At 38.1% G+C, this 27,020-nt stretch overlaps 1 protein-coding gene across 25 annotated transcripts in view; it reads right to left on the reverse strand.

The window, feature by feature from the left end:
* The window catches only part of SOX6 (SRY-box transcription factor 6), a 514,047-nt gene that overhangs the window by 93,161 nt on the left and 393,866 nt on the right, over positions 1-27,020 (reverse strand). For 19 of the 25 annotated variants that reach the window (XM_016225171.2, XM_016225172.2, XM_016225169.2 and 16 more), the window contains 3 exons: positions 24,375-24,498; positions 12,970-13,049; positions 11,419-11,541 (listed from right to left, as the gene is read on the reverse strand). In XM_016225171.2, coding sequence (XP_016080657.2) covers positions 11,419-11,541; positions 12,970-13,049; positions 24,375-24,498 — 327 coding nt within the window. The remainder of the gene's footprint in view (positions 1-11,418; positions 11,542-12,969; positions 13,050-24,374; positions 24,499-27,020) is intronic. The other 6 variants (XM_016225173.2, XM_016225170.2, XM_016225178.2 and 3 more) reach the window with 3 other exon arrangements.

Raw genomic sequence — 27,020 nt, forward strand, 5'->3', positions numbered from 1 at the left:
CATTGCCTCACAATTCTGTGCATCCTAACGCAGGCCACTTACAAGCTGTGTGGCTTTGGTCAAGTTAATCCATCTCTCTGGGCCTCCGTCTCTTTAACTGCAAAACCAAATGATTCACATAATACTTGACAGTGTGCAAAGCACTTTTCACAGGCATTTTTTTAATTTATTCCTTACAACTGCCCTGTGGGGGTATTATTCCTAATTCCATTGGTTAGAATCTGGGTATAGGAATATTAATTTGCCGAAGCTCAGGGAACCAGTGGAAGGGTTAGGACTTGACCCCCAAGGACAATGAGCACCTTTTCGGCTCAAAGTCTACACAACTTTACAATCTCTATTGTCTATTTGTGAAGGTTTTTCTTTCAATATGGTGGTATCTTTGTAGAAAGTCCAGTCTAAAGCATCTTAGTCGCTGTCTGATGATCACTTCTTGCTAAAGAGTACTACACTGGGCCTCACGCTTTTTGAAGTCAGGAGCAGTCATCAGGCATAGGTATTAGGACAAGAAGTTTTCAAAGGGCCCATTCACAACCAGCTTGGTCAATCAGTAACTGAGTATATTTATATACACATGTAAAAATGATCAGCCCTATGTTATCTGTTCTTATCACTCTGAAGTATTGCTCATTTAACTGATTTCCTTCCTAGAATATTACCATAAAGAGGCAGGAACTTGCTTAGCTTGCTTAATAGAGTACCTAAAGTATCTAGCACATGCTTTAAAAATATTTGTCAGATGAATGAATGAATAAGGGAAATAGGGTATGGAGAGAAATGATGTTTATAGAGTATCGACCGCGTAGCAAACATTGTGCTAGGCAATTGCTTACATTACTTCATTTAATAGTCACAATATGGGAGGTACCATTATCTCCATTTCACAGATGAGGAGACTGAGGTTCAGAGAAAATGGACTGAAGTTCACATACTCTTAACTGAAGAGGTCTTGAGGAACTGAGCACTGCTTTCTTGAAACCTCCAAGCCATTCACTATTGTATAGATGAAAAACATGTCAGGGAGCAAGCTCGCTGCTAGATTAAAAGCAAGCACGTTGTTCCAGTGCTTGGTGGCCGATCACCACCTGATGGCACCCGGCCATTTTCCTATTTCGTGATGAGGGATGTCTGTATGTGATGATAAGTGATTCATAATCAGGACATGGGGCAGAAGTGGCCTAAACTCAGAAACTGTAAGGTTGGATATAAATGAATTATGTATGACTATTTAGTTTGGCAACTAAGAAGTGTGCCTCTTTATTGAAACCATTGCTAAATGGAGGGAGAAGTGACGGCCAGGCCGCCGCGCTCTCAACAGGCCTCTGGCTCTGGTTCTCACTTGCCCCGGGTCTGAGTTGCCCACTGGGCTGTGTGCTCCCTGGGGAACTGGCCTGGGGCGCTGGGGGGACACGCCGTGGGACGTGAGGAAGGTGTGCAGAGCCAGCGGCTGGCAGGAGCGCTCGGGAGGACCCCGACGGCCTAAGGAGCCCGCACGGGGGCAGGCCCGGGGTGGGGAGGCTGCGGTTAGTGACGGTGGCTGTCTCTCCTGCCTTCTTCCTCTTCTTCTCTTTTAAAAACTTACTTGCTTTTTTCGTTTTAAGCAGACCGAGTGATAATCCATTGAGGATGCGATGCTAAACCGCTTTTCCTACAGAGTTTTTAAACTGGGCCTCTGAGAAGGAGTTTGATACAATTCAATGACTGAAGTAATACCTCTGTCCATTTGAGCATTAAATGGTCCGTTGAAATACAGCTTAGTTAGAGGGAATTTCAGAAAACAGTGCTTTCTAATTTTTAATTTTTAAATTTCTCTCCCCGTTGACTAGAGCAGAGCTTGGAAAATGCAGCTCAATCACTTCCCATAGCCTCTGAGGTCAGCGTCTCTCCAGTGTTAATTAAATATAACCCCCTTAGAATACGAGAGGTTAAGTGAGAGCAGCGCAGCGTTCTTCTTCAGTATATCAACTGTGAGCACAAATGGCCATAATCTTCTTATAAGACTTCTCTGAGCAGAGGTCTCACTAATGAAAAATTATAAGAGGAAAAGCAACATAATGTGACAACTGTTTATCACAAAATGCATTTTAAACTACCCATCGTCACATCCATTGTACTTAAACAACACATATCATAAAGGAAATTGGGGTAACAGATGGTTTCAGCTCTGGGTAGCAAATGCAGAGCAGTTTGCAGTGTGATAAAGTGAAACTATAAAAGCCAGTGTATAATTCAGTCCATCACTTACCTAAAAGTCTTCCTTCCCGCAAGTAGGAGAATTTTCCTCTAGCAGCTAAAGTATTGGTGTATTTTCTCTTTTTAGCAAATGCTATATCTTCGACAGTACAACTTGGCCAAACTCTAAAACTGGAAAACTGCTGAAATAATGGTTCTATACTAGCCGTTTAAATGAGAAAAGTCTCTTTAAGTGACTGGGCTTATGGTTCTAAAAAGCTTCATACACTGTCCAGAGCTATTTGTAAGTTAAATCGTTTAAAATAAAGCTCTTTAATACTCTATAATTAGTCTTGTCTCTCTGAACATGACTTTACTGTAAATGCTCCTTCCTGACTCTCCTATTGTCCCAAGATTCCTGAGAAGAAGGCAGCCAAGCGATAATTCAACATTATTGCTGCTTCGGTGCACTAATCGCTTAAAGAGCAGCAGAGACTCCATGCTCTCTGCCCCCCGGCTCCCGCAGCCTCCTGGCCTGAGGCAGGCGTCCCGACCCAGCCCCGGCCAGATGTCAAGAGGAATCCCCAGCTCCTGGTGCAGCAGGCGCTCCGTTGCGGGATGGCCGAACATCTGCTTCGTCTGCTGGCATGCAACCTGCTGAACACGCTCAGAGGGCAGCGAGGGCCAGGGATGGGCAAGGGCACACTCCCCAGCTACTCCAGGAGACTCATCAAACTTTGAAATTATAAGACAGCCCCAGAAACTCTCACAAGAATAGAGCTCTGGCATTCAGCAGAAACATTTTAAACACTTCCCTCAGAAAAAACCTACAGCATAAGAGATTTCATGATAAATCTTCTTATCCTTGTTAAATTCTATTAGGCTTCAAGTTTCTTCTGGGCAGTTAACTAGAAATTTGGAAAATGCACAGACTCTTTGGGATCCTAAGAATGTCATGTTGACTTTGAAAATTTTCCCTTTTATAATTTCATTAAATTACTTTTAATTTACTTGAATATCATAATAAGAGAATAAGTGAAGCAAGGGAGCTTCTAAATGACTGTCTTTGTTACATATTAGTTAGCACAGTTTAAAGCAAAGAATCCTGGTCAAAAAGTAAATTTTAAAATACACTTAAACCAGGGGTGGGGAACATCCAGCCCATGAGCCAAAATCATTTGGTCTGGCCCTGCCAAGGTCTCACAAAGAGAAGCAGTTCCAGCCATCACATTAGGGGTAAGTTAAGTAAATGTTTGACCAAATAAAGTAGATAATTTTGTATGGCCCGAGAATGATGTTATAAACATCCAAATGGCCCTCGGCAGAAAAGAGGTCCCCCACCCCTGAGTCTTAATCCATCTATTATAATCCTGTTTTGTTTAATAGATTAGTAATCTGATCCAAGTCACCTACCCATCTGAGCCTCACTTTCTTCTTCTAAAATATGGTGATAATATCAAAGCACATTTATTATACACTTTATATATAAATTGTTTATTAAACTGTAAAAGATTATATAGTATGTATTATATATGTATGTATACATACCTATGCATATAAACGTATACATATATAACATTCATACTATTCTTATATCTGTTTTGTTTTGTTTTGTTTTTAGAAAGAAATCAAAGCTTCCTTTGTATTATCCAATTCACACAGCAAATACAGGTTCTCTGCCAAGAATGATTCCACTCATCCTATGGGATCTCAATAGTATCCTATAAAAACTAATGAACAGCTCCCAGGTCCCCACCAAATTTCATATTTACTTCGCTCTGAAAGATAGACTTTTATACTACAACAGTCAGAAATAATATTCCTTTACTAAAAGCCAGGGTATACAGTTTGCTTAATACAATTGAAAAGAGCCTGAGGAGAATTGTGACTGTTCTAGCCTAAAGTGACTGGCTAGAATAAAAGGCTTAGTTTTGAAGATCAAAATGAAACTAAGAACTGAGGCTAAACAATCAAGTCTCAATTTTTGAAAATCTGCCCACCCAGGTTCAGGTAAACATGTAGGTAGGTGGGATATTTCTGTTAAAATGAGTAAGATTTGTAATCTAAGTCTTTATTATATTTTCTTTATTATATGTTCTTTCTATTCCATTTTCTCTTTGCCACACAAGGAAGTGAATTCCACGAGAGCAAGGGCTTTGTTTTACTCACTGATAATTTCACCAGTATCTAGAACAGGTTTTCTCACCCTCGCACTACTGATTTTTGGGCTGGATGATTCTTTGCTATGGAGGTCTGTCCTGTGCATTGCACCCCTGGCCTCCAGCCACGAGATGCCAGTGATATTTCTATCCCACCTCGAGTCATAACCATCAAAAATATCTCCAGAAACTGTCAACTGAACCCCAGGGGGCAACACTGCCTCCAGTTAAAGACCACTGGTCTAGAATAGTACCTCGCACATAATGGGCACTAAACAAATATTTGTTAAATAACTGAATGACTAAATTTATTGTTTGAATTTTCATACAAACTTTTTCAAATATACTGAGCATGATCATTTATTTATAAACTTCCTTTCAAAAAAAGATTTTTATATTACTCTAACACACACAAAGTGTAATGTCATTGTAACAATCATATTCAAAGTTAAGTATAAGTTCAAGTAACAAAAATTTTATTCCTTTATTTTAAAGGAATAAGCGAATTAGAGTAAAAATTGATAAAGATCCAAATAATGGCTATTCTAGGTTAAAAGCAGCTCTATTTCAAACTGGCTTCAAATGACCACTGTATGTTTACACTCTGTAGGGTTTGAAGCAGACAACACCTATATACATTTTAAGTAGTAGAAGTTTTATACATATCTATCATTTATTTATTTTGGTTTTAGTTCATGCTGCTCAAGGTCAATAGCATTAGGGAATCATTGACGAGGTACAGAAAATCATGATCTAGGTTAATATATATATCATGATATCAAAGGTTGGTTGCAGGTATTAAGCTGACTTATTCTTTGGTTGGAAACTGAAGTGAAGCATTTTCTAAAACACTAGAATGTTTTTCCTCACCCGAGAACATGCTTATTGATTTGAGAGAAGAAGAGAGAGAGAGAGAGGGAAAGAGAGAGAGAGAGAGAGAGAGAAACCATCAATCGGTCGCCTCCTGAAACATGCCCCAACTGAGGATGGAACCCACAGCCTAGGTATGTACCCTGACTGGGAGTCGAACCCACAACCTTTTGGTGTACAGGACGACACTCCAACCAACTTAGCCACACGGGTCAGGGCAAACACTAGAACATTTTGCTTTCTAACCTTCCAATATATCCTTAATCACATCATGTCTCTGATTTTCAAGGTAGTTCATTATACCCCATACAGACATAGGGTACATGGTACCAATCGAACAATACCTCAGAACTCCAGTATGGTAAAAACAGGAATAAAAATACCTGTCACTATTGTAGAACACATTGCCTCTCACATACAGTCTATTTAAATACAAGTATTCACACACTGGGAGCTCCCTGTTGAGTGGCTTAATTAGTGAGGCTGGAGCTAAATGAATGTTGGTGAAGATTTATATTAGGAAAGATAGAGGACTGCACTGATTTTATAATTCCAATGTCCTGGGCTCCTACTAAACCATCCCTGTGAGTATAGCTGAATATCCCATCAGTCAAATAACTTAAATACAGTTCTTAACAGGGCTTATGGGAAAAGAGCTGTACTCTCTCAACTTTCAGGTATTACCTTAAAACCAACTGAAAATCCAATTTCTAAAAGAAAATCCATTTTATCTAACTTTTTAATTTGTGGGTAGGTATAAGCTTATCCTGTGTCACTGAATACAGTAAGACGGATTTCCGAACACTAGGAAGTAACCTTCGTATTTTGCACTCTTCTCTGATCTGCCTCCATTTCTTTTACTGCCGTAAGGATTCACCTGGTACCTGCTATTTTTCTTAAGAAGGCTACCTAGAAATGAAAAGTGGTTTTACATAAAATAATGCTTCCTAAAGAGAGACCACTTGGCTGAACTTATCCAAAAGAAAACAGTTTTCAAAGAAGCATGGGTCCCAGCTGGTTCTCAAAGACGAAATTCATTAATTTACCAAATACTGTACCAGGCAATATTAGGGATTTTACAGTAAACAAAAGAAACAAAAGTCCCTGAATTCAGTGACTTGCATGGTAGTAGATTAGAGTCACCCATCAGAAGCACGTTAGGCAGCAAAGCTAGAGCAGGACTGACTGCTTATTGGGATGTTGGAAAGTATTTCCCTATTTTCATTATTTTTCTTTTCTGTGGAAATCTAACACATACCTCATAATCCCACTTACTATTCACAAAAACCCTGAGAATAAATATCCACTTTTTACAATGAACAAACTATAAAAAGAAGGTAATTTGAGACCAGTACAGGACAACATGGCAACTAAGTAATAATGGAAACTTTAATCCAATAAACTGACTCCAAAGTGGAGCTCACCCATTAGTCCCCGTCTCGTGGGATCCTAGCTATAATGGTCCCCCAAGGCCCATCACACTCTCAAAGCCCAAGGGGGTGAGGGAAGGCTGATTACGAGAGAGCAAGCATTTCTCCTCAAAGCACAACCCCACGGTTGGCATCCTCAAAACAAACTTTGAATCAGTGCATTCCTTTCTCTTCACTGGGAAGCCAGCAATAGGTCGCTCTAATCAACCCTTCATTCAGCGCTCTCGGAAGCCACGACCTCGCCAGCCCCCCAGCAAAGCCGGCTCACCCTCTCACCCCCGCGGCAGAGGCCTGTGTACAGCTGCAGCCAAGAAGCCAGGAGGAGCCCCAAGTACAGCGCCGTGCAGACGCGGCTGGCGCTGAAGCAGGGAGCCGTTCTCAGCGCCCACGGGCACTTCCTCGCTTCCCCTGTGCAGCAGGAAAACTGTCAATATCGTTTAAATAAAATATGTGTTCCTATTCGCTTTTGCAAAAACTTCAATTGTTCTCCATCTCTGCAAACTTGGCAAGATTTTAATAGTTTCATTTAAGAATAACTTATGTTTGATAGGTTTTCCTAGTGTTTTAAGGCTCCAATTATACTCCTTTCCTCACATCTCCCCTAAACTATGCATAGTGCCCATCAAATAAAAGTGAAAACGCATTTATATTGTTTTTTTTATTAAATTTTTCATATTTAATTCCTTTCATTTAGACTACTGCCCAACTATCATTATAGGAACGTGTGTGTTAAAATATGTTCCAACTAAAGCTTGGTAGGCTTTGAATGCTCGATAAAAATCATTCTCTGAGGCTAATGAAGACAGAAACTCTGCCTGTAACAATATTAAGTTTGTTTTCTCCAGTGATTCAGAGAAGTGAGCAATCTGTCAGTAATACATTGAGTGAAATGACTTGTCTTGTAGGAATAACTGCTGACAGTCACTGTACCTCAGGGCTGACCCAAACATCTCCCTGCTGACAAACAAATTACCATGTCTGACTTTGAAAAGGTAACTAGCTTGTTTTTAATTTTTATTGGTCTTTCAGAATCCCTCACAGACGCACTCTGTTCCATCCTTCTTTGTATTTAAAAAAAAAAAAATAGAAGCAACGAAAAGTGTTTTGGGGGGATAGGTTTGAATTAATGAGTAAGAAAAAAAAGTAAAGAAAGAAAGCCTTGTCGTTTGGAGCTAAGGAAAAGAACTGTTATTGCTTCTTCCCAAGACTGCTATGCAGATAAAACTGGTGAGTACGTCGACCCAACATTAAGACTGGCAGTGCCGCCAGTGACTGACTGGGTGAGTGAACACATTACCGAGACAGCATTGTAGGAATTAATTTTCTTCAATAAAATGATTTTTAAGGCTCATATATTTCACAATCTAAACATATGTCACTGTTTCATAAACAAAATAAATGGATTAAAATAATACATTACCAATATGCTGACATGTAGAGATATTTTAATTAGAAATTCTTAAGCTGTGTGATATTTAACTGCTATATTTGTGAAAGAGAGCATGTATCATTTAATAAGAAGGCATGAGACAGGTGTATCACTTTGCATGACATGGTACCAGATTGCGTTTACTATAAGCTACAACTACGAGGCAACATCACTCCCAATTAAACACAAAACTAAACAAGATCACCTTAAAGATATATCATATTGAAAGTCATCACATATAATGAATCAATACACTGAAACCACTTTTTCCTTAAAAAAAAAAAAGTCATTCAGAGCTTAGTTTCTAAGACAATATTTATTCAGAAACAATCTAACATCTTAGCTATTTAAAGGCCATATTTACATGACTGCCTCATTATACTGGTCCCCCCTTCCTTAACATTCTTTTTGACTTACTTGAAGGACCAATGCTAACATAGCTGAGGAAAGCAAATGGCAACTGGTCCTGAAATTTATACGGGTAGAGAATTGGAATAAGTAGCAATATAATATATTGTTTACTGTAGCAAATGCCCTCTGTTCTCTAAAGGTCAAAAGCACTGTAACCTTAGAGTTACAGTTTCTGATTGTTCCCAGGGTTAAATACATTATCAAAATTAATGGTTCAAGCCCTTCAACCTTCAGATATATGAGTATTCATGACTCCATCTGCTGAACTGTTCAACTAAAAATAGCATTCTTTGGCCTGCTCTCTTCTAATATTGTGCCCCTGAGGCAGAGAAAATCATGCCTTGCATTAGCACAGAAAACAAAACAAAACAAAAATCTTTCCTGCATCTTCTTTATTCCAAATAAAGAACTCGAATACACCAATGTAAGGAGAGTCTTTCCACTTTAAATACCTTTTCTCTACTTGATAACAAAATTTTAGGCTTCAGGGTATGACTATAAATGCTGTTAAGATTTACCCAGGCTAATTAATGCTAGAAGTGACAACCTCTAAAGTATAAGTTAACTGTAACATCAGACAGGACCAGTTCTGAACAATGCAGCAGGGTGTGTGTGGAGAGGGTGGGGGTGGTAGTGATATGGATGTGTTGTGGACTTTTCTTACTAAGAATCTCTGTTTAGAAATAAAACCAGTTACCATACTTATAATGCTTCCTTAGTATCAACAGTTTATCATGATCATGATTGTTGACCAAACTGTGACATTTTAGCTTGTCAAAGAAGGGGAGAAAAGAAAGCAGACTTTAAAATCAATAAAGCAATATATAATTAAATTTTCTCTCTATTTTTGCTCATGATTTAAAATGTTAATGTCTGTAGCAGCTTAGATATGAGTGTACTGTGATGTTCATAAATGTCCCAATAAACATATTAGACTAATAGCTGGAAAGTCTGGGAAATCTGCATTTTAAACAAGGTCAATCATTTCTAACTAGTGTAGCATACAAGCAAACAGAACAAAGGTTTCTTGACATGCAGGGGAAAGTTGCAAAAAATGGGAGCAAGAAAACAGAGCAAGGATAAATAAAAACCTAGGAAACTCTCAAACCAGTCCAAACTTAAACTGCAAAGCTGTGAAGATTCGTGGTTTAATGGATTCTCTATTTAGCCTAATAAAAGTGACAGACATTGGCATATGTTGTGCTTCTCAATCAGTATTGCTATAGCACCACCCAGATCTGGCCCTCACATGTATGACATTATGGTATCAAAAGCCCAGCAGAAGCCAGACTTGGCAGCATCAGGGGCTAGTGATGTTGTGATGGAAGGAAGTAAACATAAGAGACTCCTGAAAAATTAGTGAAAGAAAAGTTGGGTAGAAAACTAGCTAAGAGAAGTATGATGGGATAGACCTCAACACCTCAAGAAGTAAAAGAGGAGAGGAAGTCTTGCATTTGTGCCAAGGCCAGCTGCTTTCACATTCTTTCAAGCACTTGAAAGTTTAACAAACTATCTGTCCTGAAAAGTAAGCTTGCTGACTGTCATCACACACAAAGGTTTGTTCTTAATGTCCAGCTCTCTCTCCACTTAGCAATCAATCCTAAACATAGTAGATTTTCAGAATGTCCAGAAATATGGCACCTTTTCTACATCCAAAAGCCTTAGAAAAGAAATCCCTTCTGGCTGTATGGAAGACAGCCGATACTCCAGGAGTATATGTCCGGTCATGTCTGGGTGGAAACCCCCTGTACACCTTGTACATCAAAGCGAAAGGGAAGGAGGAAGGTGGGCAACAAGCTCGGAGCTCTTCCCTAGGCTATTCCCAAGGTGGCCTTTGATCGTGTCGTCTTCTTTCTTCTTAGGAGCAAACTTTATCATTTTCCAAACATGCAGATTCAAAAGCCGCAGAGGAGACATCAAACAGACACTTGACTGAGTATATAGCATTTAAAATGTATAGACTGGCAGAGCCAATAGAAGCTGAATATACAACTTTTGCTGGCTGTAATTATTTTCTTTCTTCTTTTAAATGAATTTCCCATCCTAGGTTAAAATATAAAATGTAGTATTACATCTAACCCAGAAAGTCAAAGTATATTTCAGTCTGAGGTAACCTGTCTCCATTTTTGTGTGATTCAACAGATAGTTGGCAACTCTCCAGTACTTGATAGTCCCAGAGAGGAACACTGATGATACAGGAGAGGAATCAAGCATGAAATTAGAGAAAGACTAGGTCCCTGTAGAAGAGAAGGGCTTGGTTTTCCAAAGAGCCATTTAAGCCACCTTATCCCAATAGTAAGAATACCCCCACATACAGAAAAAAAAAAAACTTTACTGGAAGTTAAATATAAAAGGAACACTATCAAAGTTTATGGGGCAAAAAGCAACTAGTCAGGCCCAGGCACCCGTTCCTCCTTCAGCCTGAGAAAACAGAGTTAGGAAACCTGAATTAGGTAGAGCTAGAAATCCTGGGTAAAAATTCTGACTCTGTGAATATTTTGTAACCTTGGCCAAATAACTTGGCCTCTCCGAACCTCAGCTGTTTGTACAAGCAGAATTATATTCTATCAACTTTACAGGGTTGTTATATGGTCCAATGAGATATTTTTTAATAGTTCAAGTGTTTTTTAAACATTATACATCACTATACATTAAAAAAATAAAAGAAGTAAGGGAAATAAAGATGGTTTGAAGACATTCATAATGTAAAGAATTTGCCTAAATACATAGATTGCAACTAACAACCTAACTCAGGGGCATTGGTTTGACATTTGCCTTTTTTTATGAAAGAAACGGGGCAAAAATGAGCCTCCTTAGGAATAAGAAATAGTAAATGATTATTGTTTTAGTGTTTAGGTTTAGTGTTCACCCCTTTTTCAAAAAGCCTAGAACATGACTGAACAATCCAGTCCCCCGCCCAATGAAGCATCAATGGAAGTATTCATACCTCAATCTGTTTGTGGTTGTAAGAGTGGCCACCACCATGTTCAAAGGTGTCCAAACTCCTGCCAAAACGGTCACTTAGGCCTTTTAGCCTTGGGTTAATTTGTGGGTGGGAGACATGACCCTTCTGTTTAGTAGCATATTCAGAAAAAAAAAAAAAAGACAAAACATACTGTCAGAACTCATGAAACAGAACACATATTTCTAAATCCAGGGTATTGACCACAACAAAGAATAGGAAGTAGAAGGTTTAGGACCCAGATGCTCCTTCATAGAAATTTGGTTATAAGATCAAACAATGGTACTGGTTCTTAGTCCTGCCTCTGACTCAAGGGTACACTCTATAGCAGAGCTATCAAAAAAGGAGAAACAGATTAGGTTTCCTATTAGTGAAGCTTCTTTTAGAGTTTACCAGCATCAGTAAGTTCCAGTGTTAGTAGTGGGGAGGGGGAAGGTTTGGAAGAGAGGTGGGGTTGCTGCTCCTATAAGGCAAAATTTCTAGTTCTGCTAGGCAGTCCACAACAAGCAACATCTTCAAGGCGTTCTGGATGACGCTTAGCATAAACGCTTCGCAGAGCACTGCAAAAATCCTTATTTGCAGACCCAATTCAAATGCTCAAAATAATGTTTTTTTCATGGTAAAATGCTCACATTTTTAATACGGAAATTACGTAGGGAACAGCAAAGAAGGAAGTAAAATGCCCGGCCAGGTGCTACTCCCTAGGTTACTAAAGAGAACTCAAAAAGAATCACAGTAAATTACAAGAATAAAATACTATCTTTAAACTCTCACTGTACTGAACTTAAAGTTGTCACATATTTTCTAAATGTTTAAATTCTGAAGGTTTAACCTTTTTTTAAATATTATCTTTTTGTTAAAATACATACTCATATTTAAAGTCCATTTCCCATTAAGAAGATCCTGTGGCCCTACTGTGAACCCTTCCTCTTACCGTGACGAGGGCACGGTGCGCATGGCGTTTTTATTTAGCCTCCTGAACACTCACCCCACGTTTAGCTTTTAAGTAGAGAGCACGAGTCCTGAGCTGGGGGACGCCGGCCGGGCCTGGGGCGAGGGAGAGATGAGGTGGCCGCACACACTCAGGCGCGATGTGCTACGTTTCACCAAACAGCTAAGATAACTCGGTAACGCCGGCCCAATTCTCTCAGCTGCTGGATGGAAAACGTCCAGCATGGTTTTCTGTTTTGATGCTTATATGTAAAAGCTAATTTGGCGTAAATTATGACATGGATGGAAAATTGACAAGGAAAAAGCTAACACAGCCAATAACAACTAGCCATAAAGAAATTGTAAAACCATTAACTCGCCTGATAGAGAATAGAAAGTACCAAGTCATCATGTCATTTTTCCTTTAAAAATATTGAAACTGGCACTTTTCTATTTGCAGTATGGTGAGTACATAAGGTGTTAATCCTCCTAGGCTATGCTTAAAAAATTATTTAACATTCAGGCCATTATTTAGCATACAGCTGGTTAGCAGTTTTCCACTAAAGTCCTGGCTCCTGTCCCACATTTTTTTCTTCTGGCACTTACCTGGAGCTGTAAAGGGCTGAGTCCAGAAGCAGCAGCAGCTGCCATTGTTGATGGAATGAACTGTACGGGGTAGTTATCACCTGTCGGAAAGAACAATGCATACAGGTTTAGACAATGCACAGGGAATCGCAGCAGACAAGTACAAACATGGCCCTTGGATTGCCTGAGCTTTACAACATTGCTCTAAGCCCAAACATCTGCAGAAACAAAAGGCTTAGTTGGGCACAGACTTGCAGTGCTGCCTTGGAACTTTTTGTTAACAGATAGCTGGTAGGCAAACTGGCAAAACATGAATGTGGTGTTAAAAAAATTTAATGTGCAATTCAAGCATGTTCACTCCATTACAAATCTTGTAATACATCATTTTTTTAAGAGTAAAAAAACATCTTAAAGCCAAGCTGACACTCAGTTCACCGAGAAAGCATTAAGGCTTTTGTATTAGAACAACAGAAAGTTTGGCTTGGTCGGAAAGGCAAAATGTTAAAGCCCAAAAAGATTATAATGTTGACTGTCCATAACCCTAAACTTTATTTCATTAAAAAAACAGAAAAATTTTAAAAATGCAGCCTCTTCAATTTGATAGGGGTGAGCGGGAAGCTCATCTTATCTGTCAACATTCTGTGAAATGCCTGGTATCCCAATGGGAGTAGAAACATTATTTTTCTGGATTAACTCCTGGTGGATCCCAGTACCAAACCATGCACACGAGGCACTTATTGCTTGCTCCTTGATGATGATTTGATGAAATAATCACGCATTTGACATGAAATATCTACACAAAAAGTCTGGAAAAGATTGAGCATGGTTCAGCAAAGTTCAATGCTACATCTTAACATGGTTTGGACTCCAGATCACTCCTAAGTAGGGGGACTGGGTGCCGTCTGTGACCTGAGAACACAGGCTGTGTGCAGTGACCTGAGGACCAAGAGAAAGTGACGAGGAATGTATTGTCATGGTGGTAGCTGAGGTCAAAATTAATACTTGTGGATAAATTACACAATATCAGTGATGAAATGGAGTATAGTATCACTTTGGCTTTGGCTACTTATATAAAGTCGGTGTTATGTATTATCTCCAGGCTATATTTTAATAGGTTGTTCCTCCACACATTTTTGACATTTATAATAATCATGCTGTTTTGCATGAACTTCTCCACACTGAAAGCTGAATGCGATAATGAAGAAACGGTGTAGAAAGAATCACAGTAATAAAGGTAGTCAACTGGAAAGCAATGAAATCTCTTCTTTTTTTTTCTGCGTGGCCACCAATACCTGGAGCCTTCCTGACGCCCCTGGCTCCTTGGAACTCATCCTGCTTGCCACATGAAGTGCTACTCAGCTGGCCCAATGTAAATGGTAAGTTGCTTTCACTTTTAACAAATTGTTCGCTTCTAATCTACACAGTCTCTTTGCATCATATCCATAATACCTCATCAGACCATTGAGCACAGTGTGCTTGTATACAGTCCAGTAACAATTGGCTTCTGATTGCATATGGAGCGCTGCTACAATGCACTCACTAACACTATATTGTGCTGGTCTCCTATGGAGTAATGTTCAAAATATCTGATCTTGTTTTTCCCCTTCCATGAGGTTGATTTTGGTTTGCAGTGCTACATGAGCTTTTTAAAAAAGATAACTAGCCAAATTATTTTTTATAGTAAGTGACTGTCGCTTTATGCTTAAATAATTCTACTGATCTCCTTGATTTTAAACTAAATTATCTGATGAAAGAATATTCTCATCTGAGTCAAATAGTGTTTCTTTGGTCGATATCTTATCAGGCTAAAAAAAAATCACGAAACGATGCTGAATTAATGATGCTTCAAAAATAGGGAGAAAAATCACCATTGCAACCATCAACATGGACCGCCTCCCGGAACATTTTAGAGCAATTCTTTCTTTAAATATCATGCATTATTCATGCTAACTCTAAACCACAACTCCCCCCCCCCCACCCCGTAAGTTTAATACCAGTTGCTTTATTTGTACTAAAACATTTTTCATGTCAAACATATTTTAAAAAATCAAACTCTAAAAGAATTCCCTGGGGCACTCCTTTTTTCATAGCTGTCATGCTTCTATGCTATGAAATAGCTGGGGTTTTTTTATAGTTTTTGGCTTGCTAGTTAATTTATTACTATCTCTACCACACCCTGTAGTACTCTCCAGCTCACCTGCTGGCTACAAACAGCTTTCTTTCCACTGCTGACAAGCATGTTTTTAAAACGTTCTTAACTTCTCCGCTGTTTTGAATCTGTATATCTGAATATAATCTTTGCAAAGCTATTTCTCCAGAACATATCATTGTATCGATACTAAAAGTACAAATGAGTACGTTAGAACAGAGTTTATAATTAGAAGAGAAAGGAAAAGGAAAGGCAGGAGGGGGAGAAGATAAGGGAAGAAAAGAGGGGCTATAAAAGTCGGAGAGAAAAGTCTAAGAGAGAGAGGGACTTAGGGTATTGTGAAATTTACTTGTTTTTTTATAATAAAGGTATGTGTCCTCCTCAAACCCCTTTAATTTTCTCTGTGTAAGAGTCAATCAAGAAAATGTTCTCAGTGGCTGACTTGGCAAGGAATCAGTCAACATGTTGTAGCAATTTTTTTTCAAATTTGTCTCTGGATTTGAAATGCTTGCGTGAGGACCCATTCTTTGTAAATTGGTACAAAGGAAGATGAAGCTTGTTGGAACAGGTTGGCTTTAGGCTCTGCCATATTCTGGCTCCTGCTACCTCTCGTGCAGGAAGACAACCTCCGAGAGACAGTTTGGGAAAGAATGTCCATTCTGTAAATTCATCTTTCCAGCCTTCTAGATTTTCCAACTGACTATTTTTACCTGAGGATTACAGAACAAATACGGAACAGGATTTAAAACCTATAGAAAATTTGCCTAACATTCGTTTCACTTGTCACAATAGGTAACATTCCTTTGAAATCAAAGCAGCTCCACAGCAAGAGTCCCTGAATGACAGAAAGTACATTTTGTGATTTTTCAGGGAAACTGAAATGAAGCCAAAACTTTTTAAGACCTAAATACAGGAGAAGGGGGGGGAGGGGGGTTGTACTAAGAGGCTAGGACCCATTCGACTCAGTCTACCTCCTACAAGGATAATCTTAGTTTGTGTAATTCAGATACAAATTCCACTTTTATTAAAGAGCCAAAACTCCCATAGGTGAAATTCTGTCTATTTACTTTGATTCTGCAGACTGACAAGGGACTGGGATGGTTGTGGTCTTCTGAGATATTCTCTTTAGGTATTAACCTACTGAGGAAATCATTTCAAGAGTTTGGGAGGAGAAGAGAAGAAAAATACATTAAACTAGGAGACAGAATTCAAAGGTTCTTTAATAACTGGCTCAAAGCCTCAGACCTTTTTTACACCCTCCAAAACAGAAGAAAAATACACTATTTGTCCCTAACTATCTCACAGATTGTTGTGTGGTGGCATCATAGGATGAGGGTAAATAATTTGTGTTGCCAAAAAACTTATATATAGACCCCACTTTAATAAGCTATCATCATTCTTGCTACAATATGGAAACAGTTCAATCACTATAATCAATATAGACTTGGACGTAACACAGCATCTTGCCTGGATGTATGTATGCAGAGTAGCAAAATATTACAATTCCTCTACATCTGAGAAATTGCCATGATCAGTCTGAGTTTATCTTTGTCAGACATCACTTTGCAGCAGAAGTTAGCAGGTAATAGGTGACACTTTTAAAATTCTAAAAATAGAACAAAACCTTCCATTTGTTCTGAGGATCACCATGCTCTTATTTCTCCTGCTAAAGTTCTCCTCTATTCATCAAAGAATAGCTCAGTGATGAGATGAGTCTTGATCTTAAGAGTATCTGCATTGTTTTTGATACCAAGAAGCTAATAATCAAGAATCAATCTTTATTTCTTCACTTATTTCATTGATGCATCCAGACCTATGACCAATAAATAAAAATCCATGGAATTTGTCACAATAGCAATTAAATAACTGAGGGTGGATGAACTGATATAAATCTACCCCCATTACATGAAATCAAATTGAAATAACAATTCAAAGTTTATGTCTTAATGAGAGCTCACCAATAATATAGCCTCCATATATGAAGGAGGGACAGTTAAAATAATATCAATCTCCACAAAACCAGATTAGTTTCCATGGATGAACATATTCCCTTCTTCGACTTCAAGATTTTTATTTAAAAATTAGAGTGCTAATCTGCAGAATCTCAGAAGCTTTAATTTCAAGTAGACAGATTTAATCAAGTATTCCAGCACCAGTGTTTACACACCTCTGCTTTAATTCTGGAAGAGGGACAAATCCTAGCTTTACAAGATGTCATTTGAATAACCCCATACATATAAATCACATTTCTTTCTACAGAAAAATATCCCTAAACTTTTCTTAATGTGATACACACTTAGATCGTATCCACAAGAGTGTAAAATATCAAATCAGAGAACTTCAGTCTGAATTCTATCTCTAGTTTCTAGATGGCAACACTTGGAAAAGTTGATCAACTTGTTTGACTTTTAGTTTATTTTTCTTTTAATAAAATAGAAATAATGCCACATATCTTAGAGTTGTTATGAAAACTGCATAAGAATATGTATTTATACATTTACTTTATATAAACATAAATGTTTATTTAAAATTTATTACTTATATGTATATAGACAAATGGTGCTTAACATATGCTAAATGAAACAAAGAAATTAAAAAGAAGCATTAGGTAACAATTGTACATCAACAAATAAGAAAATCTAGAAGAAATTTCTTAAAAGACACAAATTACCTAAACTTACTCAAGAAAAAATAAAAAAATATTGACAGACCTATAACAGGTAAAGAGATTGAGTCAGTAATCAAAACCTCCCAACAAACAAAAGTCCTGGACCAGATGGCTTTACCAGTAAATTTTATTGAACATTTAAGAAAAATTAACACTATTCTTTCCCAAAATCTTCAAAAAAAAGAGAGAGAGAGAAAACACTTCCTAACTATTCAGTAATGAGACCAACATTACCTTGATACCAAATTCAGATAAAGACATTACAAGGAAAGAAAACAGACCAACAGCCTTTATAAAGGATTTACATCTTTATAGATATAAAGATCCTCAACAAAATATTAGCATATTGAATCCAACAGCATATTAAAAGGATTATTCACCATGACTAGGTAAGATTTATCCCTGGAATGCAAGGGTGGTTCAACATTTAAAAAATCAACGTAATACATTATATTTATAGAACAAAGGGGGAAAACCCTACTTGACCATCTCAGTTGATGCAGAAAAGGCATTTGACAACATCTAACAACCTTTCATGATACAAAAAAAAGTCTCAGAAAACTAGGAATAGAGAGTTCATCAACATGTTAAAGGGTATTTATGAAAAACTCACAGCTAACATCACACTCAATGGTAGAAATCTGAAAGCTTTCCCCTTAATATCAAGAAGGTGTCCACTTTCACTGCAATTATACAATATTGTACTGGAAGTTCTAGCCAGCACTATTAAACAAAAAAATGAAAGGGAGGGAGGGAGGGAGGGAAGAAAAAGGGAATGGTATGCAAATTGGTAAGGAAGAGATTTAAAAAAACTATTTCAGTTTGCACTTGACATGATCCTCTATATACAAAATCCCAAAGAATCCACAAGAATCCTACTAGAGTTAATAAACAATTTCAGCAAAGTTGCAGGGTATAAAATTAACACCCAAAAATCAATTGTGTTTCTATACACCAGCAATGAACAATCCAAAGGGAAATTAATAAAGCAATTCTGTCTATAATAGCATCTAAAAGAATCAAATATTTAGGAATAAAACTAAACATGGACGCCAAGACTTGCACTTTGAACTACAAAACATTGTGAAAGAAAATTTAAAAGACTTAAATAAATGGAAAGGCATCCATGTTCGTGGACAGGAAGATTTAACATTGTTAAGATGTCGATACTACCCAAAGCAATCTACAGATACAGTGAAATCTCCATTAAAATTTCAGTAATCTTTTCCACAGAAATGAAAAAGCCAATCCTCAAATTTATATGGAATTGCAAGGAACCCAAAAGCCAAAACAATCTTGAAAAAGAATAAAGTTGGAAGACCCATACTTCCTGTCTTTAAAATTTACTACAAAGCTACAGTAATTACTACAAAGCTACAGTAATATGGTACTGGCATAAGAATAGATATACAGACCAATCAAACAGAACAAAGAGCCCAGAAATAAACCCTAACATATGTGACTGATTTCTGACAAGGGTGCCAAGACCTGTCAATAGGGAAGAGGACATCTTTTCAATATATGGTGTCAGGAACACTGGATACCTGCATGCGAAAGACTGGAGTTGGACCCTTACTTTATACCATATATAAAAATTAACTCATATGAATGAAAGACTTAAGTACTAAAACTATAAAACTCTTAGAAGTATACATCGGGGTAAATCTTTGGATTTGGCAGTGCTTTCATGGGTATGACAACAAAAGCACAGGCAACAAAAGTAAAAAACTGGACTTGATCAAAATTTAAAGCTTTTGTGCAAAGGATACTATTAAGTAAGTGAAAAGAAAAACTACAGAATGGGAGAAAATATTTGCAAGTCATATATCTGATCAGGGATAATATCTAGAATATATAGAGAACTTCGGAATATCAACAACAAAAACAAACATCCCAATTCAAAAATGGGAAAAGTACTGAAATAGACATTTCTCCAGGGAAGATATACAAATTCCCTGTAAGCACAGGAAAAAGTGCTCAAAATCATCATTAGGGAAATGAAAATCAGAGCCAAAGTAAAGTATCACTTCACATCTACTAGGATGGCTATAGTTAAAAAAAATACCCCTGTTAAATGACAAGTGCTAGTGAGGATGTGGGCAAACTGGAGCTCTCTTGCATTGCTGGTGAGAATGTACAACGGCGCAGCCTCTCTGGAAAACAGTTCGGAGGTTTCTCAGCAAGTTAAACAGAACTATCACATGAGCCAACAATTCCACTCCCACATACATATCCTTAAGAACTGAAACTAGGGACTGGAACATGTGTTCGCAGCAGCATCATTCACAATAGCCAAAAGGTAAAAACATCCCAAGTGGCCATCAACAGGTGAGTGAGTAAACAAAAGACATACACACACAATGGGATATTATTCAGCCATAAAAAGGAATGAATATTTCAGATACAATATAATTTAAATGGACCTTGAAAATGAAGTAAGCTAGACACAGAAGGACAAATATTGTATGATTCCATTTACATGAAGTACCTAGAATTTGGCAAATTCATAGAGAAAGAGAGTAAAATAGAGGTTACTAGTGGTTAGGAGTGAGAAGATAGGGAGCATTGTTGTTTCATAGGCACAGAGTTTTTTTGGTGATGATTAAAATTTTGAATATACATAGTGGTGATGGTTACACATTGTAAATATATTAATACCACTAAGTGGTACATTTACAAATGGTTAAAATGATAAATATTATGGTATTTATATTTGACCACATTTTTTAAAAGCAGCATTAGGCATACTTGTAAAATTACTTTTGGTCATCAGGCAGAGGGACAGTGTGTCTCAGTCAAATGCTCAGTTCTTGGACCACATTTCTAATGGACAAGGGTGCAGTTTAATTTACTCAGCTTCATGGTCAGACTTCATCCCCAAACCTAGTGCTTTAGAATTTTGAAAGAACTTTCATACATTTTAACAGACTTAACCTTTACATCCACATTGAGCAATGGACAAAATCATAGCATATTTTTGTAGATGACAAAAATGTGAGGTTCAGAAAGGTTAAATATGTTCAAATAAGAATTAAAATAACCCATGCAAGATATTTAACACAGTGTTTGGCACAAACTATTCAGTAAGTTTTGGCTATTATCATATTATCATCGCTGGTGTATAAAATGTTCCTATTGTACAGGCAATTCAACCTTGCTTTGACATATACATTGACAGCCATGAAAGAGGCTCACTTCTTTAATTTTGTCAAACATAGGTGCTTAAACGTGTTTACCTTACCCTGGATTGCTGCATCATTCAGTATCATTCAGTAAAGGAGCAAAGCAACCAAAAGTCTGTGGTCTGTTTTGGGCCCTGATGAGTTCCTTTCTAGAAAGATGTCTCTAATTATAGAACCATTAAAAAATTTTTTTTGGATTTGGGTTAAAGCTCAATAAAGCTGTTTTGACAGAGACCAATCTAATAGGTGTTCCCCTAAAACTGCACAATCGCTGCAGGCAACACTCCTCCTCAGTGAGCCAGCGAGGTGGGAGAACTTGCTTGCTGTTGGCTGCACACCGGGCGCTGAGGCGCCCAGAGCAATGGTACAGCATGTGAAGGTGAAGGCCCAGAGCCCTAAATATATTTGCGCAGACTGTCCTAATGTGGGCTCAGAAACAGCCAACTTTTTTTTAATCCTCTCCCGAGGATATTTTTTCCATTGCTTTTCAGAGAGAGTGGAAGGGGAGGGGGAGAGAGAGAGAGACATTGATGTGAGAGAGACACATTGATTGGTTGCCTCCCACACGTACCCTAACCAGGGCCGGGGATCGAGCCTGCAGCCGAAGTGCATGCCCTCGGCCGGAGCTGTAACCACTGAGCAAAACCGGCCAGGACAGAAACAGTCAACTTTGACCATGAACATCACCCCAAGGAGGGTCTGGCTTTCTAGTAATAAAGATGATTATTCAGTCAGCTGGAGGCATGAGCTCTATGGAACTGTTTTAGGTTATGCGGAGGTAGCAAAGAAGAAAAAAGAGCGCCACTTATTTTGTAATTAATACAGACCAAGGTAGCTCTTGCTCAACCTCTTGCTTAGGGGACCAAAATATAAAGTTCTGTGACCATTTCATGGCTTTTATATGCGACAGAGCTTCTCCTAAAAATTTAGTCAATGTCTCATGTGTATTTCAAGTGAAATTATCATAGCTCAGTTTGGAGCCAAAAAGTTTTCCTAGTCCAGACTACGGTCCAACAGTATTGCCCTCCCCCAATTCATGTGAATGACGAGAACACTGCATAGATTAAGTCTCCTGAGTATGTAATTTTTCTACTAAGAGTGTAAGAACATATAATTTTAGTCATTTTTTAAGTGTAATTTTTATACACAATAAAGCCTAGATTTGCCGAAGTATTAAAGAATATAGAGTTCTGGTTAATTAAATTCTCTGACATAATTTAGGGATCACCAGAAAATACTTTTTTCACCGGCCTTGCCTGTGATTAAAAATTGTCTTAATGTCCAAATCCCTGTCCTGCCTTAACCAAAAAGTTTTTAGCCAAAATAATCAAAAACAACTTTGCTTCCCTAGAATACTACCCTGCACGGTACATATGCTGTCCAATGGACATAACTCACTGCTGCACAAAACTGTTCCAATCTCTATATTGTTCTTAGTTACATACTATAATCTCATTAATGCTGCATAAGACGACTTTTTAAAAAATGGTCCACCCTGGCCAGTGTTGCTCAGTGGTCAGAGCGTCGGCTCACACACTGAAAGGTCCCAGGTTTAATACCCAGTCAAGGGCGATACCTGCACTGCAAGTTTGTTCTGGCCCCAATCGGGCACCCGCAGGAGGCAACCAATCAATGTGTCTCTCTCATCGATGTTTCTCTCTAAACCTTTGTCTTTCTCTCCGTCTCTCTCTTCCCTTCCACTCTATCTAAAAGCAATGGAAAAATATCCTCGGGTAAGGATTAAAAATAATAATAATAATAACTAAGAAATAGTCCAACTTCACTGACTATATAACAATATTTTTCCCCTTGGAAAACATCATCATTGTTTTAACAAAATTGGGTAAGTAACATGTTAACTATGTTGATGTCTACCTATGTTTAGAAGAAAGTAAGGCCCATACCTACCTGATTTTGAAATGTAGAGAATTTTAAATTTATAAACACTGAAGAAATAGTTCAGAAATAAAGAGATCAGAGAAGAACTGAACCACTGCACTGACAGGATCAAATTCTCTGACAAAATATACTCCTGTCCTTAATATGAATCCCAATTTCAGAGGGTATATAACTTGTTTTAAAAAATTCTCCTCTAGAAAAATCAATTTTTAGCAATCTGAATAACACAACTTTCTTTCACTCAGCTGTCCAAAAACCTATGTCAATACTAGGATTGACCTTTTTTTTTTTTTTTGTATCTGAGGAATTTTCAAAGTCAGTTTTTAAGTTAGCCAATCCCTTAGCACCTCTATTCTTTAAATCATTTGAGTTTTGACGCAGACATCTTACCTTTCCTCACAAGGAAGGGTGTCCTCTACCAAGTGCAAAAGAGTAATCGATGGCAATAAGCCATTAAAATAGATGTCAAAACTCATCAGGTTTGTTTTTTTTGCTATTTGGTAAGCTTCCTTACCAAGAATTTTAGTAAAGTGATTTATATTTTATTATTGCTTTGAGCAAATGAAATGTCTTTACTCACTTTGTAAACCCCCCACACAAAGAAACTGCTGCACTCAGATTTGTTACACACAGATTTGGTGGGTAATATAAGCAGGTTAATATGTTAAAAAGGACTTGACACAGAAATTATTAATGAGTAGAACAAGGTCACGACTTCTGAGCTGAGGTCACTTACAAAGAATGCACAAATGAAATGAAGGCTGACTTTTATTTACTTGACTATCTCGTTACGTTGGATTCCTTTGGCAACATATCTTTAAACATTTAAAGCCCTGTTTACAAGGAGACTCGGAAAGAGGCTTCAAACCATTACGTGTCCCTAATTGAATTCCCCAGGAGTCCAGTAAACTCTGAGGAGTAAAGGAAAATCAAAACATTTGCTAAATCATCTCAAAACATATTTCACTGCAAGGTTATGTGACCTGTTTTTTGAGGTTCGAAGATGTATGTGAAAATACTACTGAATGCTTCATTATTTAGACTAAAATCAAAAAGGAATTTTACCTATTAATGGCAAGCTAATTAAATCAATCCAGTTTTAACTTTTCTTCCAAGAGAAATCAGACAACAAATAATGACAACATTTTATACAATATGTGACCACTCTGCCAGAATATTAACGCTCTTAGGGGGAGAAAAGCATCTTTAACGAGAGACAATTATTCACAGTAAAAGTATGAAATGGAGCTAACAAAATTTGTAATCCCCAGGGAAGAGCAGCATTTTATATCTGCGAACTCAAAACAAACTCCAGGGGAAGAAGAGAAAGTAAAATTTTAGCAACCCATTAGTTTATTAACATGTTACCTTCCCAATTAACTTCCCAGTTCTAATTTTACTTTTAAATACGCTTTTATGATCTTTTTTTTCATAGTTCTTTCATGTACTCCTGTGTTTGTTGTGACTACTAAGCAAAAACCTGTGGATTTCAGCATTTCCAAAAGAATGTGGAATCCCTCTTACTTACCTGGCTTGTATGTTATTCCAGGGGGGAAGAGGAATCCCTGCTGGGCAGCAGCAGCTGCGGCCAGGGTCCGCTGGTCATGTGGAAAAATTGGGATCATGAGCGGAGGCATGTGACCCTGAACCTGCTAAACAGAAGAGAGCCTATGATCAGACAGAGAGCAAGCAGACTCCGGGCAGCATTTGTTTTTCACTCCCGGTGGTGTGCTGGTGCCCGGGCAGCCCCCCGCCCCCAACCTCATTCCCAACACGCTCCCTCGGGGCGCAGGCCGCTGCCCCAGCGCCTGCTCCGAGAGCCCCTGGCGCCGCACCGCAGCCTCACTCCCGCTAAATTGCACAGGATGGCTTTCTTTTATCTCGACTTCTTTCCCTTTTATTTTCTTTCCTTTTTAAAAACAAAGAAATAAGCTGCTTCCTACACCATACAATGTTAAGAGGTTTTATCCTGTTACCAGCTTTGCATTCTGTGCTTTATTTTGAAAATAGTATTTAGTATCCTTGGTCAGAAAGTAATGTCTAATTGTTATGTATTCCAAAAGCTGTATCTTCCCAGTTTAGGTATCTTATTTCAAAGCCTCACTGCATTATGTTAAACATATAGCTCTTCAGATTTAAGGCTACTACATCTTGGCTCCCAATTAAACTAATATTCTTTGCCATACACACCTCGACGTAACATATAAATTGCTTGTCTGGCTAAGCAGTTTTACAGCTTTATGCACTACCATGTAGCTCAGTAATTATGGAGTTGTATTCAGAGAGCATTTCATAATAAATCCTACTATATCAAATTTCATTTGACCTCAGTAAATGTATCAAAGAGCACAAAAATGCAAAATAGAAAATCTTCACTCTCTATATCAGTATTTGTATTCCATATAAAGAAAATGAGAGCTATGACAGAATCATGCCTGTGGAAATCACATTTTAATTTCCTGGCTCCCTGCTTTACTCTGTGCCTGCTGTCCTGATTCCAGGAGAGCATCACAGAAACGTTTGGTCCTGATTTTATAGGTTGAACTACGGGACTTTTGTTATTTAAAGATCAAAACTAAGGCGTACTAACAGAAATGATCTTTTAGTTCAAACTGGGTTTTGGCCTCATTGCTAGTATAAAAGGGCTACATTATATTCTATTTAACATGCAGACCTTTCCCACTAATTCTGCCAAGCCCAAGCCCTTCCCCCATTTAAATTCCTAAGTCTTCTCTTCAGGCAGAATTCCATCTACTGGCTGATGGCCCCGTTTCAGTAGCACTAACTTGCCTTGTCCCATCCCTGTTCCCTCCACAGCCAGGGACATACTGCAAAATGCTTCTGTGTGGGTCTAAGAGGTTTCACTCACCCACAGGTTTTCTCTAGGGGAAGCCCTATGATGTGGGTTAATAAAGGGCAAGCAAAAAATAAACACGTTACAGTATTTTTCTGAATTCATTTCTCAGGAAAATCAACTTATAATAAAAAGGTCTTTGTGCAATTACTACCTTGCCAGTGGGGCGTGAAAGAAACCAGCTTTGGGCAGCTATTTCTTCCATTTTAGCTGAGGTAAGCCCTAGGTTTGTATATTGGAGTACAAACTTCTCCTGCTTAAATTGGAGCTGATCCCCTAGTGCCCAGGTCTTGCCTTTAACCCTGAAGAAAAGCACTAGATTTGCTGTTCAAGTCCAGCTTATTGTGACTTGATGCAAATCTGAGATGTCAAAGATGAGGGCACTGTTCCACATCAGAAAATAAAACAGTGCTTTTTGTGGGTTCAGTGCACTATTGTTCAGTGCAAGAGTGCATGGAATGAAATCATTTCATTTACCCCTAGAAGCCTGGTCCTAGCAAGCAACTAGAATATAACACGATGCTTCTCACGCTAAAGAAGGAGAACAAGAAAGCAAGAAGTCTAGGTGTCATATTTATTTAATCTTTCCTTCTGTCATTTAACAAACATTTATTTAGTATTATTTTATTTATTTATTTATCTATTTACTTATTTGTTTTAATCCTCACACATGGATATGCTTCCACTAATTTTTAGAGAGAAGGGAAGGGAGAGAGAGAGAAAGAAACTTTGATGTGAGAGAGAAACATCTATCGGTTGCCTCCCCTACGCACCCTGACCGGGAGTCCAAGCCGCAAGCTAGGTATGTGCCCCGACCAGGAATCGAATCCCAAGCCTTTCAGTGTATGGGATGACAAGCCAATGAACTGAGCCACCTGGCCAGGCTGTTAAGTTATTATTATGTGTTATGGATCTTGAGAAGTAGCTGAAAAAAACGGAGGCTATTTAGCTTGGGATAGAAAACATATGCTATCTTCCAATATTTGAAGGAATGATATATTTTCCATAAACCAGATTAAGTTTGAGCAGTTACAAAGGGCAGATCTAGGCTCAAAAGAAAGAGATTTTAGGGAAGTTTAAGGCAAAGAAGAATGTTCTAACAGTGAGTTATCCAACAATCACTAAATAAAGAGGACATGTGTGCCATTTCCCTCGAGGTGGTCAAGTAGAGGCTGCACATCTACATGGTAGAAATTCTTAAAAGGATATGCAGAACTAGAACCCGATTAAATAGTGACCTATACTATAGAGTCTTTTCAACCTCATAACTCTATGATTGTTTAAAAGCCAACATTAGGAAGATAATGTGATATAGTCATT

The sequence above is a fragment of the Miniopterus natalensis genome, chromosome 11 (assembly GCF_054644295.1).
Source record: "Miniopterus natalensis isolate mMinNat1 chromosome 11, mMinNat1.hap1, whole genome shotgun sequence".
Lineage (NCBI taxonomy): Eukaryota > Metazoa > Chordata > Mammalia > Chiroptera > Miniopteridae > Miniopterus > Miniopterus natalensis.